Here is a 17,413-nt window from a genome sequence, read left to right as displayed (position 1 = left end):
AGCACCTCGCATTTATCTAAATTAAACTCCATCTGCCACTCCTCAGCCCATTGGCCCATCTGATCAAGATCCCATTGTAATCTGAGGTAACTTACTTTGCTGTCCACTACACCTCCAATTTTGGTGTCATCTGCAAACTTACTAACTGTACCTCTTATGCTCACATCCAAATCATTTATATAAAATGACAAAAAGTAGTGGACCCAGCACTGATCCTTGTGGCACTCCACTGGCCACAGGCTTCCAATCTGAAAAACAGCCCTCCACCACCACCACCACCCTCTGTCTTCTACCTTTGAGACAGTTCTGTATCCACCTGTATTCCATGAGTTGTAACCTTGCTAGCCAGTCTCCCTTGGGGAACCTTGTCGAACGCCTTACTGAAGTCCATGTAGATCACATCTACTGCTCTAAAACTCAATCAAGCTTGCTAGACGTTATTTCCCACACACAAAGCCATGTTGACTATCCCTAATCAGTCCTTGTCTTTCCAAGGAAGTGCACATCCTGTCCCTCAGGATTCCCTCCAACAACTTGCACACCACCGACGTCAGGCTCACTGGTCTATAGTTCCCTGGCTTGTCCTTACCACCTTTCTTAAACAGTGGCACCACGTTAATCAACCCCCAGTCTTCCGGCACCTCACCTGTGACTATCGATGATACAAAATATATCAGCAATCACTTCCCTAGCTTCCCACAGAGATTGAGGGTACATCTGATCAGGTCCTAAAGATTTATCCGCTTTTATGCGGTTCAACAGATCCAACACTTCCTCCTCTGTAATATGGACATTTTTCAAGGTGTCAGCATCTATTTCCCTACATTCTATATCTTCCATGTCCTTTTTGTATGCAAAATACTCGTTTAGTATCTGCCCCATTTCCTGCAATTCCACACAAAGGCCACCTTGCTGGTCTTTGAGGGGCCCTATTCTCTCCCTAGTTATTCTTTTGTCCTTAATGTATTATACAATCCCCTTTGGATTCTCCATAACCTTATTTGCCATGTGCCCTTTTTGCCCTCCTGATTTCTCTCTTAAGTATACGCCTACTGCCTTATACTCTTCTCAGGATTCACTTGATCTATCCGGTCTATACCTGACATGTGCTTTCTTCTTTTTCTTAACCAAACCCTCAATTTATTTAGTCATCCAGCATTCCCTTAACCTATCGGTCTTTCCTTTCACCCTAACAGGAATATACTTTCTCTGGATTCTCGTTATCTAATTTCTGAAAGCTTCCCATTTTCCAGCCGCCCCTTTGCCTGCGAACATTTGCCCCCAATCAGCTTTGGAAAGTTCTCGCCTAGTACCGTCAAAATTAGCCTTCTTCTAATTTAGAACTTCAACTTTTAGATCTGGCCTCTCCTTTACCATCGTTATTTTAAATCTAATAGAAGTATGGTCACTGGCCCCAAAGTGCTCCCCCACTGACACCTCAGTCACCTGCCCTGGCTTATTTCCCAAGAGTAGATAAGTTTTACACCTTCTCTGGTAGGTACATCCACATACTGAATCAGAAAATTTTCTTGTACACACTTAAATTCCTCTCCATCTAAACCCTTAATGCTATGGCAGTTCCAGTCTATGTCTGGAAAGTTAAAATCCCCGACCATAACCACATTATTCTTACAGATAAATGAAATCTCCTTACAAATCTCCATCTCAATTTCCCTCTGACTATTAGTGGGTCTATAATACAATACCAATAAGGTGATCATCCCTTTCTTATTTCTCAGTTCCACCCAAATAACTTCCCTGGATGTATTTCCAGGAATATCCTCTCAGCACAGCTGTAATGCTATCCCTTACCAAAAACACCATTCCCCCTCCTCTCTTGCTCCCTTTCTATCCTTCCTGTAGCATTTGTATCCTAAAACATTAGGCCGCCAGTCCTGTCCATCCCTGAGCCATGTTTCTGTAATTGCTATGATATCCCAGACCTATGTTCCTAACCATGCCCTGAGTTAATCTGCCTTCCATGGTGGCCTCTTGCATTGAAATAAATGCAGATTATCAGTTCTACCTTGATCTCTGCTTTTCCCTGATTGTTTGACTCGCCTTTGTTCTCAATTCTACCAGTGTCAGTCTCACTATCTCCCTGGGTCCCAACGACACTGCCCCCACCTTACTAATTTAAATCCACCCAAGCAGTTTTAGCAAATCTCCCTGCCAGTATATTAGTCCCCTTCCAATTTAGGAGCAATCTGTCCTTCTTGTACAGGTCATTTCTACCACAAAAGAGCTTCCAATGATCCAAAAATGTGAATCCTTCTCCCATACACCAGCTCCTCACCCATGCATTCATCTGCTCTCCCCTCGTATTCCTGCCCTCACTAGCTCATAGCACGGGGAGTAATCCAGATATTACTACACTCTAGGACCTCCTTTTAAATTCCTGCCTAACACTCTGTAATCTCCCTTCAGAATCTCATCCTTTTCCCTTCATATGTCATTGGTTCCAATGTGTACAATGACCTCCTGCTGGCCCCTCTTCCACTTGAGAACATTCTGCACCCTCTGAGACATCCTTGATCCTGGCATCAGGGAAGCAACACACCTTTCTGATTTTTCACTGCTGGCCACAGAAACGTCTGTCTGTGCCTTGGACGAGAGAGTCTCCTAACAAAATCTCTCTTGGAACCCAATGTATCCCTCATTGCGTTAGAGCCAGTCTCAATACCAGAAACTTGGCTGTTCGTGCTACGTTCCCCTGAGAATCCATCGCTCCCTACATTTTCCAAAATGGCATACTTGTTTGAAATGGGAATAGCCACAGAAGATTTATTGCAGATATAATCCTCATTAACATGTAAACTCCCTGAACTCCCACATCCGACAAGAAGAGCATATCACTCTACTAAAGACCAGTTTTGCTGCTTCCAACCTACAGACACGTAAATAGCACTGTCTTATTCCTCTGAAAAACACTGCTCGAGGCTAATTTAATACTTATGGCTTATATTTTTAAGTTTAATCAAGAGACATATAATCAAGAACGAAGCCACTCTACTCACTACTGCAGACTCACTGTAAGGCCACGCTTAAAATATCTACTTATCTGTTTCTGTGCTGTGACCTCTCCCAAACAGGTTCCTCCAAGGTGTGAATTTTATTTTGTTAATTTTCCCAGATGCACTCCGATGAGCAGCGATACATGAATTCAAACAGCAAGGCAGTAACAGTGCAGATCCACTGCTGTGCAAGTTAGCAATGTGGGCTTCTTTCTCTCTCTCTCTCTCTCCCACCCCCTGCACTGACCTCACCATATGCTTCCTTTGTCTGTCCCTCTCCCTTTAAAAGTGCTGTTGTTTCAACTTCATTTTTCTCCAAAATTCCAAAACAATGCAACAGCATATAAAACAGTAATTGCTGCTCCTGGAATTCAAGGAAATCACCTCTAACACCTAAAGCTTTCCTGTTCTCCATCTTGGATTACCCAGAATCCACTATCTTTTATTCCATTTGGTCTCAGGCATTACCTTAGGTCATATTAAATGTTAACATATTCCTCTGTTTTTGTAAAAGAATCCATATAATAATGACAAGCAAACAAAACCTACAAAGTGACAATATTTGATATTCCGATTTTTTAATTTGCGGATTAAAGTTCCCAATGTCCTTTTTTCCAGTATATCCAACAGTTTCTTGGAACTTGCTCCTTTCTTTGTAAAACTACCAGATACTGACTGACTTGCTCACCATCCATTTCAATTTGGAGACTCCTTCATTTTCCATTTAAAACTGCAATAGTAATTCCTAGGCGGTTTCATTAAGAGTAATTTATCATACAACTTTTTATTGATGTAGTCTTAAATGGGTTGTTGAATTCCTTTCCAGACTTTCACCCAATAATTTCACTAAGATAAGCTTTTGCTGCTAAGGTACTTGTCACAACCCTGACCTCTTTAGGTTCCCACGCTAAAAACAAGTTTCACATTCCTGGCATCACCCAATATTGGAAATTTCAAAATAGAATGCTCCATTTTATTTTCTTTCGAAAGCTTTAATCGCCCAAATTATATCTTTCACATAGGGATCTTTCATACTTGTACTAAACTTTAATACTTCAAAACTGGCATCTGGTTTTATTGGGGCAAGTTCAACTGTTCAATTAGACTTTGCAATTCTTCCATTTCAGTTTTGGATGTTGCTTTTTTTGTGAGCCCCCACTTTGACCAATTGCAATAAGACTAATATTTTCCAAATAAGATTGCAAGTGACATTTGGTCCATTCTGCTTGAGTTCCAAGTTAATGCAGTTAAAAGTAACATAACCCTGACTTCCAATTTAAAATTCTGCTTTAAGTCCAGTTATGGCAGTATTTTTGACTGCTCACACCCATAAAGACATTATGCACATGAATCAAAGATACCTGAAAGCAGACTCCAAAGTTGCCAGAAAGATATGGTTGCATTTAACTAAAGACAACTCAATGTTAACAAGATATATTTCACTAAGTAGTACTCCACAGGCATCATTTAGACCATATGCCGAGATCATACATTTGGTGCCTCTTTTGGAGGATGAAGAAATACAGGTACATATCCCTTTATCTGAAATGCTTGGACCAGCTGCTTTGAAGAAATTGGAATTTTGCGGTTTATGGAACTAATGTAGTGCCCCTGTAGGGTGCAGGGCAGCAACCCATAATTAAACATAAATACTGTACTGCAGCAAAAACTTATCAATACTCACACTAAGCAGGATAAATAACGACTAGAATAAAGAATAGAAGACTACCACACTTTATTTATAGAATAGTGTACTGATAAATGAAATCAATCCATCATAAATATTCAACAACATTTTATTTCCATAAAAAAAATTACAAGAAAAACATTTGGGAAAACATAAACTTACAAAGCTTATTTATAGAGTAATATATACAAAGTCATGAAATACATAGACTGCAAATATTCAACATTTTATTTCCATAAAAACATTCCAAATAAAAACACATTCGGTAAAATTTAAACATACACAGCTTCAGCACTATGGCAGGCAGAGGTTTTAAAAGCTTCTTCAAGTGTCATCTGTCTCATTAACATTGGTTTCTGTCTACGCAATCTCTCTTTAATTGAGTAAATTGCCATAATCTCTTGCTCACTGATAAATGAACATTGTTCAAGGCCAGCAATTAACTGATCACACATTTTCACCATATCGTCAATGGGGACTTTTTCAACTGTGTTCACTAACTCACTGTCGTCATCATCATCATTACTATCCTCACACTTATCTATACAGGAACCTGTATTTAAAATCATTTCAGCAATGTTCTCATCGCTCAAGGAATGCACGACACGCACAGCATTGACAATGTTCAGTATTTTTTCGATGTCAACTTCATGTAATTTATTTACACTTTCGTCCGATAACTTTTGTGCGTAAGTAACAAGGCTTGCTATCATCTTTTGCTCTTCAGTGACATGAAATCCTTCAACTCTCCATCTGCAGGCTCATTTACAAGAAACATCGTTGTGGGCCGGAATCTGCGCCAAGCATTTGTTAATGTTGCTTTACCAACATCATTCCAAGCATTAGCAACTGTGTAAATGGCATCCTTAAGACTAAACTCTTTCAGGAAGTCTTGAATTTCTATCTCTATCTCTCTGTTGACTGCAGCAAGCATACTATTTAAAAAATAGCCGTTATACTCGCTCTTCATGGAACCTAAAATTCCTTGGTCACAAGGCTATAATACCGACGTCACATTAGAGGGCAAGTAAATGCCAAAAACATTACTTTTCACAAGCTGTTTGGCACTTTTCTTCCAGTCCAGCTTGTCTGCAATGAGCTTGTGTCGCTGGTACGAAGTGTTTACCCATGCTTTCTTGTTTGCATAATAATGCACAGGCAAATTGTGTACACCTTTAAGACATCTTGGATGTTTGCTTTTCCCAATCACTACCAATTTCACCTCGTGTGCCTGCAGCATTGACAGACCCAATAATATTTAGTCTGTCCTTAGTTTCCTTAAAACCTGTTCGTGGTCTCTCATTAGCCGTTGGTAATGTTTTTCTCAGGACGTAGCGCCAGTAGAGTGTTGTTTCATCAGCATTATAAATTTGTTCAGGACTAAGGCTTTCGTCAGATACCAGCTTGGCAAATTCACCAAGATAATTTTCAGCTGCTTCATGGTCATTAGAAGCCTTTTCGCCACAGATTTTCAGGTATTTCACACCATTACGCTTCTCGAATTTCTGCAGCCAAGCTTCTGAATATTGACATTTGCCTTTAATGTTCAGTTCTCTATGATATTTTCTAGCTTGTTTCATGACCAAACCAGTCAGTCGCAAACGTCCACTTCTTCATTGTCCAATCCACTCCATTAACACACAGTTAAGAGCTTCATTTTTTGCCCTATGCAGTGTTTTCCTATTTTTCATTAGTTGATGGTCATCACTGTCACCATAAAAATTCAGTAACTTGTCTTTCTGTTTCTTCAAATCATAGACAGTGGTAGTTCCAACACCATATTCTTCAATAAGACACCACACAGCCACACCACGATCAAGCTTCTGCAATAACTCTACTTTCTGCATTATTGATAATTACATTATTGCGAGCCATAGATGTACCTGCACCTCTTTTTGACATTTTCACTCTAAAATTAAACAATTTAGCACAGTAAAAACAAAACCCAACTGACAACTCCCCGCCGTCACGTGGGTTGAGTGGGTGCGGCCTTCGCCTGCCAAGAAAACCCTGTTATTTTACGCAGACACGATGGATGCTGCACGCTCCATGAAAACCTTCAGTTTTCTGAGCTTTTCGGTTTTTGGATGTTCGGATAAAGGGATTTGTACTTGTATTTCTGTCTCTCTGCTGAAATGCAGCTCTTAAATCAATCGATCTACATCCTCAAGCATTTGTTGCTAACAAGGCTTTTTGCTCATAAGACGAATTTCCAAACTGCTTTTCCGGCCATCGGTGAACCTACTTTTTATGGTGGACTGGTCCCCATTTTTCTTCAAAATCTCACATCAACAATAAACCCAATCAGGACGGGCATTTTCCTTGCATTTCCATTTATGATATCAGGCTGGATGTTTCATATCTGGCACCTCTGTGTACACCCCAAATTCTCACCAACTTTGTTGTTGTTCTTATTTTTTTGTCAACTTAGACTTCCTGATCACATGATTTCTGCATCTAATGGTATTCCTAGTTTGTAGTATATTTATTGTCCTTGTTAGATTTTGTCCTGTATTTTGCCTTCTATACATTTCGGGATTGTAACTGTTTTACCTATCCCTCCTATTAATAGGACTTATTTCAACAGATAATGATCTTTTTCTAGGGACATATTTGCTCCTGGACCCAATGTTTGAGTTTACACTTTATTCTCTTGCCTGCCATCTTTGTACTTTATGTTCTCAATCCATTGGCTGAACCTCTTGCCACTTGTGCTGTATGTTCATGTAAGCTTTATGTTTTCTAGTGGTCTCACCTGCTCGACGTATAATAGATGCATTTTATTGTTGGACTAGCCCTTTTAGCATGATGTTCATAGCTGTGTAATATTTGGGAATAAGGGGTATCTGGCTCCTTATTATTTTCTATAACTCCTTCAGAAACTGCAAATTTGCAATCCATACAAAACAGGCTGGAAGAGTGTCCCTGAGCAGTGTGGTTCCTATACTGTACAATTATTATTTTCCATCTTTACTAATAACCTTCCATGGACCTCTCCCTTATAATAAGCCATATATTCCTGACAAACTGGCTTCAAATTATCTTATGTCTTAAGGTTCACCAATTCTGAGACTTTTTCTTAACAGGAAGGCAGAAAGGTTTTTTTAAAATGAGTTCAAATGGTCCAAGAAAGTAGAACTCATTGTAGCCCCCTCCCAAGCTGGGGGTTGATCACTTGTTACTGATGGAACTTCAGTATTCCGACTAAATACTAACAGATCAGGACTATATCCTCCAGTTATCTGCAATACTTCTCAGCACTGCCCACTTTAGTGCAAATGATGGCAAATCAACCAAATTGCATGTTAAAATTTTTCTGAACCACTTCATCTTTTACTTCAAGGCACTTCTCCCGCAACCCACTGTTAAAAGGTTCTCTGCTACCATATTCATAACAATTATGCTCATATTTGCAGATTTATCTCTAAATTCAGAGTTAAGAAACCTCATATCTACTCCTCACCACAACCTCAATCATCAGAGACTTTGCTGGTGGTTCAAGTCCAGTCCCTATCCACAGTTCATTTCATATCTTCACTACGTATTATTGACTAACAAAATCAACTTCCCAAATCCACAAAATGTATACTGAAAATGTTTTTTCTTGATACGGTTGCTTTAAATCCATAGTCAGTGCCTCAATGAAACCTCTTCCTAAGGGCAAGCATAACATAGCTGTGTCCATCAGTATTTCATATGAAATTCACATCTATCAAATCAAATGTGGGCGGCACGGTAGCACAGTGGTTAGCACTGCTGCTTCACAGCGCCAGAGACCCGGGTTCAATTCCCGCTCAGGCGACTCTGTGTGTGGAGTTTGCACATTTTCCCCGTGTCTGCGTGGGTTTCCTCCGGGTGCTCCGGTTTCCTCCCACAATCCAAAAATGTGCAGGTTAGGTGAATTGGCCATGCTAAATTGCCCGTAGTGTTAGGTGAAGAGGTAAATGTAGGACAATGGGTCTGGGTGGGTTACGCTTCGGCGGATCGGTGTGGACTTGTTGGGCCGAAGGGCCTGTTTCCACACTGTAAGTAATCTAATCTAATCTAATCTTCAATGATTTTATCAAACTCTCAATCTCTTATTCTGGCATTCTTTCCTAAATTTGTAGCCTATTGGACACAGATGGGCAAATTGCCTATTTCATTTTAACACAACTAACATATTGTCTTTATATTTCTACTCCTGATGTTAATAAGACTTTGTTAATTTCTTTAGTAGAGAGTTTATGTTCCAATTGCAAAAATTGCAAATTCACAGGTATTCCAAATACAATAACATTGTCATTTTCCCTATTCAGTTTCTTCACTGATTGTCTACTTAATATTAAGTGGCATTTTATTGGTCATTACATCAATGCTAATGGAATGACTGATTCCAATTATTTTACAAAGAATGATCATTCTTTTCAAAGGTTTTAATGCATTATCATGCTCAAATTTGAAACTGGTGGATCTTTCAAACTCAGGTAGCCAGTCAATTTCACATGCTGGAGATGTGCATCTAGTCAGGTTGTGTCATCAAAACATTAATTTCTGGGCTGAAACTTCTTGTGATCAATATGTCACCCTCTTTTTGGCCTGTATCTCCACCTTCTTCTAATTCATGCTTAGGTTTTGAATATTATATTGTTTGGGATAGTTCATGGTGAAATGGTATTACAAAATCATTATGGCTCAGAAAGAGACCATTCAGTCCATCGTGCCTGCACCAGTTCTAGTATCAATCTCCTGCCTTTTCTCCTATCCCCACCCAGTATTTCTATCCAACTAAGTGTGCAATGTCTTCTTGAATATCTCAATTAAACCTGCTTCCACAGGCAGTGCATTCCCCATGCTAACTATTCGATGTGCGAACAAGTTTTTCCTCTCATCACCCTTGCTTAGTTTGCATACCATGTTAAATCTACACCTTTCAATTTTTAAAATTATTTTATGAGGGGGAACAGCTTATCCCTATCTATTCTGTTCAGGCTGCTCTTGATTTTGAAACATCTTGGCCTTCTTTACTCCAAGACAAACAGTCCAAACATCTTAACCTATCCTCACAACTAACGTTCCTCATACCTGGAACCATTCTTGCAAATCACTTCTGAAGTTTCTCCAGTGCATTTGCATCTTTCCCAGGGTGTGGTCCCAGTAATTGTACATTACACTCCAGCTAAAGTCTAACGTCTCTTGCATAAATTTTACATCACCTCCTTGCTCATGCACTCTACATAACTATTATTAAAGCCAAGAACACTATGCCTTATTAAATGATCTCTCCACCAGTCCAGCCATCTGCAATGATCTTTGCACCATATACAAGTGGGTTCCTCTGCTCCCAAATCCCCTTTAAAATTATACCCCTTACTTTATATTGACTTTCAATCTTCTTCCTACTAAAATGCATTACCCCATACTACTCTGTATTGAACCGCATCCGCCACCTATCTACCCACTCCACCAACTTGTCAACACGCCTTTGGTGTTCCACACTTTCTCACAGTTTACTATTCTTCCAAGTTTAGTGTTATCTGAAAATTAGCAAAAGCAAGGTTCCCAAGTCTGGGCCCTGGAGAACGCCACTACAAATGTTCCTCCATTGCAAAAAATATTGATCGACCATTATTGGTTTTCTATCACTCAGACAATTTTATAGCCACTGTCCCTTTTATACCATGACCCATCATGTTTGCCACGAGCCTGTTGGGTGCCACTGTTCCAAATAACTTCTAGAAATTCATGTATACCACATCAACAGCATATCCTCACTGACCCTTTCTCTTACATCTACAAAACACTCCAGCAAATTCAATAAACACAATTATCTCTTTAAAAATCCATGCTAATTCTTCCTAATCAACCCACCCTTATCAAGGTGACTATTAAGTCTATTCCAAATAACTGCTTCTAGAAGTTTATCTATCACTTAAGTTAAACAAACTGGTCTGTAAATGCGGTTTGCAATTCTGCAATCTACTGACATCTTCCCCAAATCCAGACAAAGATTATGACCAGTTCCTCCACAATTTGTACCTTCACTTGTTTCAGAATCCTTGGATGCATCTCATTTAGTCCCAGCGCCTTGATGACTAAATGCTAACAATCTATCAAAGATTTCTTCCGTTTTAATTCTGAACCCTTTTTGCGATAATTTCCTCCTCTGTCACCATTGCCTGGTCAGCTACCTCCTTTTGTAAAGGGGATGCAAAATGTTGATTTAACATCTCAGCCATGTCCCTTGCTTCTGCGTGTAAATCCCTTGTTGGTCTCCGATTGGCCCTACTCCTCCGTTAATTGGCCCCTACTGTTTATATGCCCAAAAAAATGACCTGGGGATTTCTCTTTAGGTTAGCTGCTTTTCTCTCATTATTCCTCTTTGCTTCTCTTACTTGCTTTTTCACCTCCTCCCTAAACCTTTGGTATTTCTGTCGGTTTTCAATTGTATTTTCAGCCTTACAACACTCTTCATTTGCACTTAAATGAATACTTATCCCAGATTTGAACCAGAGACCTTTTGTATGTTATTTCAATGCATGTCCTTAAGCAAAAATCATACCTCTAAAAACCAAGAATAGTATTTTGAATCGTACTTGAAACATTGATTGACGACAACCTGAACATTTCTGGTTTTTTTTAAAACTGCAAGTACCAAACTTTCTTCATTTCTCAAAACAGTCAATAGTAGTCGTCTTAATTTCTTTTAGTTACAGTTTTCTTTTCATACTCTTGTCAGAAACCTGTATCTAGACTGTCTCACCAATTCGTTAGCACCATATCCTCCATTTTGTGTTTTTGTGCCAGTAACCCTCTTTGTGATATAAACACTGCTAGAAAGAAATGCTTTCTTAGGGACATATTTTTAAGGCTTATGTCATTTGTTCTAGCAATATATGTTTATCTGCAAATCTAACTCCTGTCAAAACTAGAAGTCTGTTCATGCCTGATACTTTGGCACAATTCAATATCACAGATGCCAGCAAAGCTGGAGGTATTTCCAAATGAACGTTCTGCAGCCTTGCATACAATCTACTTACTTTGATTATGTACTCTTCAATGTCCTCCTAAATTTATCAAAGTCTGACTACTCTTCATAAGCCGTTAAAACTTTTTGATAAATTTTATCCATGGAAGTTAATTTGTTCAAAATCTTATCTATATTGAAATCATCAGTCTTCAAAACTGAAAAAAAACGTCTTATCCTCCTCATGTACGTCTACAAAAGTGTCAAGGCCAAACCTGGTAAAGTAGTAACCCAGGTCCACATTGTAACTTAATTCTTTCACTGGTTATAAGACATATTTTCAGGAAATGGTTGTGTAATCCGAAACTTTACATTTTGATGCAGCCATCCTCTGTGATCAATGTTATATACTAAAGATAATTGTATTTAAATAGATACAAGTCCACACATTTAATGAGAGCTTTATTTCATTTAACCATGCCACAAAATTCACATGCTGCTTATTAGTTCCCCATATTTGTACAACCAATTCACAGCAATTAACCCTAATTGATATATCCATCACTCCTTCCCTCATTCCCCATTAGATCTCAGGCATTCCTTCAGACCATGTTAGATGATGACAGGTCATTATTAGATAGCTACTTTAACTTTTGCAGCATGGTAATTAATTTTCTGGAACACAAATGCTCCATTTCTTGACACCAGTTTCCAAGGTCTGTTGCAAATTCAGTTTTGGGTGGTTCATATCAAAACAACTCAAATCATTCAAATATTTTGTGGCAATTTGCAACTTTGCGTGGGACACTTTCTTGCTTCAATATGTTGGATTGAATATCCTTTAAAAACACAGGTTACTGGTTTGTTCCTTAACTTGCAGCAAGTTCTGGGCTATTACGTCATGTTGACTGACATCCAATGAATGTCCAGAATTCTACTTTATACATAATTATAAATTACCATTTTAATATTATGAAAAGTCAGTTTCATTTTTCTTGAGACTCATTCATGCTATCAACTCACCTGTCCTATCAGCTGAACAATAAAGTCAACCACAAGTTTGGATTCCTTGCTGAACATGCCTTGCCAAAGCTTGTCCACGAGTCGTTGTGTGAAGTAAAATACATTGTTCACTAATATATTGTAACTTCCTCCACTGGTAATTGGTAGTGTTGCATCTTCACCTGAAACATTTGTGAAGCATAAAAATGGTCTGTTAAACTACAAAATGAGTATGGCAATTACAAAAGTATACTGCATAACTTTTAAAATGAATTAGTCCACTATTTCTATGAAGATTTTAGGTTTTAGTTATGCATTTCACTTTATGAGTAGCAACTTTTTATTTTAAGAAGGGTGCAATCTGAAGTGAGAGTTTAAAATTATAGTTTTCCTCAATAACTTTAGAACACTAATTTCATCTATTGCTGTGTTAAAAATTTCCCTCGTTGGATATTAATGTGACATTCTCATATAAAGTATCAGGACATTTATCACTGCATTTTTTGGTTCATTTTTAATCAATAGAGCAGCACTTTTTATTAACCTCATTAAAAAGTGCAGTCTGATACTTTGCATATGATCATGATCACAGGACAATTTGAATTTCCAGTATCAGAACTACAATAATCATTTCAGGAAATGTCCTAAATTCATTTATGAGAGACAAAAATGTACATACAACCAATTCACAAGATTAAAAAAACAAAATTTGAGATTGAATCTTATCAGCTCATAGTAGAAATTACCACACCCAATAATGAATAAAAATCAATGTAATGAAGAACTACCAGCATCATTTAATCTTTCAGTTTTTAAGATTGCCTGGAATAGTTTGCAAAATCAAAGCGTCTGTGTGTTGACCTGTTAAAAACAGTTTTAGTATCCACAGATGTGAGCGTTGCTGATGGGGCTAGCATTGATTCCCTATCACTGATTGCCCTTGAGAAGATGGTGATGGAACTGCCTTCTCGAACTGCTGCTGTTCATTTCTGTAGGTGCCCCCACAATTCTGTAAGGGAGATCCAATAACTTTGACACAGTTACACTGAAGGAATGGTGATATATTTCTAAGTCATTACGGCAAGTGGCCTGTGAGTGAACCAACACGTTCCTACGTATTATTGTCCTTGTCCTTCTAGATGATAATGTTTGCGGGTTTGGGTATAGATAATATCTAGCTAGAGACTTTGCTTGAAAGTGTGAGCAGTTATTTGAAATTGCCAAAAACGGACTGCCAGCAATTAAATATCTAAAAACAAATGTAGTAATAGGTTTTTGCAAGGTGTGTGAAGGTTTGTAGCTCAGGTTGAGATTTAGGGTGTAGGTTTGCTCGCTGAGCTGTAGGTTTGAAATCCAGATGTTTTGTTACCTGTAACATCATCAGTGGCGACCTCCAAGTGAAGCGAAGCTGTTGTCTCCTGCTTTCTATTTATATCTTTCTCCTAGATGGAGTTCCTGCGGTTTGTAGTGATGTCATTTCCTGTTCATTTTCTGAGAGATTGATAGATGGCATTGAGATCTATGTGTTTGTTTAAGGCATTGTGGTTGGAGTGCCAGGCTTCTAGGAATTCTCTGGCATGCCTTTGCTTACCTTATCCCAGGATAGATGTGTTGTCCCAGTCCAACAAGCCACCACACACTGCAGCACAGACGAACTTCGGAAAACAGAGGAGAACCACCTATACAACGTATTCAAGAAGAACGGATACTCAAACAATACTGTGCGCAGATTCCTCAAGAACAAACCACGGCAAGCAGACCAAACACAGCCAGAAACCCTAACCACCTTACCATACATCAAAGAAGTTTCAGAAATGACAGCCAGACTACTAAGACCCCTCGGAATCCTAGTAGCATACAAACCCACCAACACTCTCAAACAAAAACTAACAAACTTAAAAGACCCAGTACATCCCATGGACAAAACCAACGTCATCTACAAAATTCCATGCAAGGAACTGCCACAAACACGACAAACAGGAAGAAAGTTAGCCACCAGGATACACGAACACCAGCTAGCCACAAACAGACACGACCCTCTCTCCCTCATAGGCCTACACACGGATTGAAAAAAACCATCATTTCGACTGGGACAACACATCTATCCTGGGATAGGCTAAGCAAAGGCATGCCAGAGAATTCCTAGAAGCCTGGCACTCCAACCACAATGCCATAAACAAACACATAGATCAAGATGCCATCTATCAACCCCTCAGAAAATGAACAGGAAATGACATCACCACAAACCCCAGGAACCCCATCTCGGAAAAAGATATAAATAGAAAGCAGGAGACTACAGCTTCGCTTCACTTGGAGTTCGCCACTGATGATGTTACCTAGCCAGATAACGAAACGTCTGGATTTCAAACCTACAGCTCAACGAACAAACCTACACCCTAAAAGTAATAGGTTATGCAGATCAGCTACAATGGTAATCTGTTTTAAATGTTGTTTTTTCGCAATATTTGTGATCACTAAATCTCAGATTCCCATCCATGTGTAAGCACCGCACTAGTATTATTATTACTGGCACCTATCGTAGGATTTGTATTGTTATAGATGTTCTCATTTCACAAAAAAACTAAATAGTATACATATCAAATGCAAGCAACTCTACATAATAACTAGTAAAGCCAATAAAATCATTATACAAAATAATCTGATAGTATTGATTCAACAGTTCATCGGAACATTTTACTGGAATTTTCACAAGTATGATACTTTTTCTTCCACACCATTATCTGAAGGTAGTCAGACATACCTAACAAAACATCTGCTGCCAATAAATGATCCATCACACTGTCTAAGATGCAAGTTTGGAATTCTTTTTGCTGAGCTCGTGTTGATCTGTCAGGTGAGGCCTTGACAACAGCAAAGAAAAGTCTACATTAAGAATCTCTATTACTTTGCTTGACACTATAATCCTGTTAAACCTTATTTTCAATAAAGCACGCTCCACAGTTATGGTTGAGAATGAAACCACTGTTTAATCTTAAAGTATACAGAGAATGTATTGGACAAAAATAGAAGTGCTGGCAATACTCTGTGGAGAGACAAACAGAATCGATATTTCAAGTTGCAACTGTTGAACAGAACAGCTAAAACTGAGAGACATAATAGCTGTTAAAGGCGTGACAAGAAGAAGAAAATCAGGGAGGTTTGTGATAGGCCAGAAGATAAGAGATATTAAACAATATATGAACATACAAAAATGGAACAAAAGTACACATTCAACCCTTAAGCCATTCAATGTGAACATGGTGATTGGTTTGTGTTCAGATCCCACTTTCCCATCTACATGTGAAAACATTTGACTTCTTTAATTCACAAGTATCTGAACTGCCTTGATTGCAGTTCCATCCTTTCTTAAATGAGGAGGTAAAACTGCACACAATATTTGAGACGTAGACTCACCAATGTCCTGTCTAACTGAAGTGTATCATCCAGATTTTCATGTTTAATTCCAATTATAATAAAGGATAGTCTCCCATCAGACTTTTGGATCATGCGGTGTACCTGTATGCCAGCTTTTCATAACTGATGTATTTGAGCAACTAAACCCCTCAATAACTCGGATTTCTGCAGTCATTAGCTGTCTGAGTAATACACAGCAGGTAAATAGAATTTTGGCATTTAATGGAAAAGGGTTAAAAAATATAAAAGTAGGGAAATGTTGCTGCAACTGTACAAGGCAATAATGAGACCACACCTAGAGCACTATGTATAATTTTGGTCCCCTTATTTGGGGAGGATTGTAGTAGTATTGGAGGCAGTTTAGCACGGAGATTCATTCCCACATGAAGGGTTTATCTAATTAAGAGATATTGAGGAGCTTCAGCCCATACTGTCTAGAGTTTAGAAGAACAAGAGGTGTAATGGAGGTATAGAATAGCTCATTGCCTATAGGGTGGTAGAGGCAGAAACCATCATAATATTTAAAAAGTATTCAAATGTGCACTTGAGATGCCAAGATATACAAGGCTACGGGCCAAGCACTGATAAATGGGATTGGAATAGTTAGATGGTTGCAATGAGAACATGAGGGGCCAAACAGCTTCTTTCTGTGATGTAGATCTCTGACCCTACACTTATAGGCAATTGGCCAAGTAGGCACCATGTGGCTGTTTTCTCTTGTGGGGCAATCTAGAATGAAAGATCACAATCTTAGGATAAAGGGTAGAAGGTTTAAAACAGAGATAAAGAGAAATTACTTCTCTCAAAGGGTCATGGATTTGTGGAATTCTCTACCCTAGAGTGAGGTGGATGCCGAGACAGTGAGTAAATTTAAGGAGGAAATAAACAGATTTTTTAAAAATAAGTTATAGTTTGGAGGGTTTTGGGGAGCAAGAAGTAACGTGCAGAAGAGGTCGAAATGGGATCAGCTATGATTATATAGAATGGTGGTGAGGGCTCAAAGGGCTGAATAGCCTTCTCCTGCTCCTAGTTCTTCACAGCATATTTTCCTATCTTTTGGTCATCTGTGAATTTAACTACCATGTGGTTACTCCCCTCATCTGAAGCCCTGATAGAAATTGTAAGAAATTGAGGCACTAACACAGATCCCTGCAGGACTCCATCATCTCATCCTGTCAATCAGTACATATTGATGTATATTTGGTTTACTGCTAGTCAATCTTCTTACATTACATTACAGTGTGGAAACAGGCCCTTCGGCCCAACAAGTCCACACCGACCCGCCAAAGCGCAACCCACCCATACCCCTACATTTACCCCTATACCTAACACTATGGGCAATTTAGCATG

The 17,413-nt window shown here is 38.8% G+C and overlaps 1 protein-coding gene across 5 annotated transcripts in view; it reads right to left on the bottom strand.

The window, feature by feature from the left end:
* Positions 1 to 17,413, bottom strand: part of wdfy3 (WD repeat and FYVE domain containing 3) — a 402,022-nt gene that overhangs the window by 129,824 nt on the left and 254,785 nt on the right. For all 5 annotated transcript variants that reach the window (XM_043696098.1, XM_043696088.1, XM_043696116.1 and 2 more), the window contains 2 exons: positions 15,411 to 15,510; positions 12,671 to 12,831 (listed from right to left, as the gene is read on the bottom strand). In XM_043696098.1, coding sequence (XP_043552033.1) covers positions 12,671 to 12,831; positions 15,411 to 15,510 — 261 coding nt within the window. The remainder of the gene's footprint in view (positions 1 to 12,670; positions 12,832 to 15,410; positions 15,511 to 17,413) is intronic.

Source organism: Chiloscyllium plagiosum, chromosome 1 (assembly GCF_004010195.1).
Source record: "Chiloscyllium plagiosum isolate BGI_BamShark_2017 chromosome 1, ASM401019v2, whole genome shotgun sequence".
Taxonomy (NCBI): domain Eukaryota; kingdom Metazoa; phylum Chordata; class Chondrichthyes; order Orectolobiformes; family Hemiscylliidae; genus Chiloscyllium; species Chiloscyllium plagiosum.
Note: the sequence above shows the minus strand (reverse complement) of the source record. Positions and strands in the feature narration are given on the sequence as shown.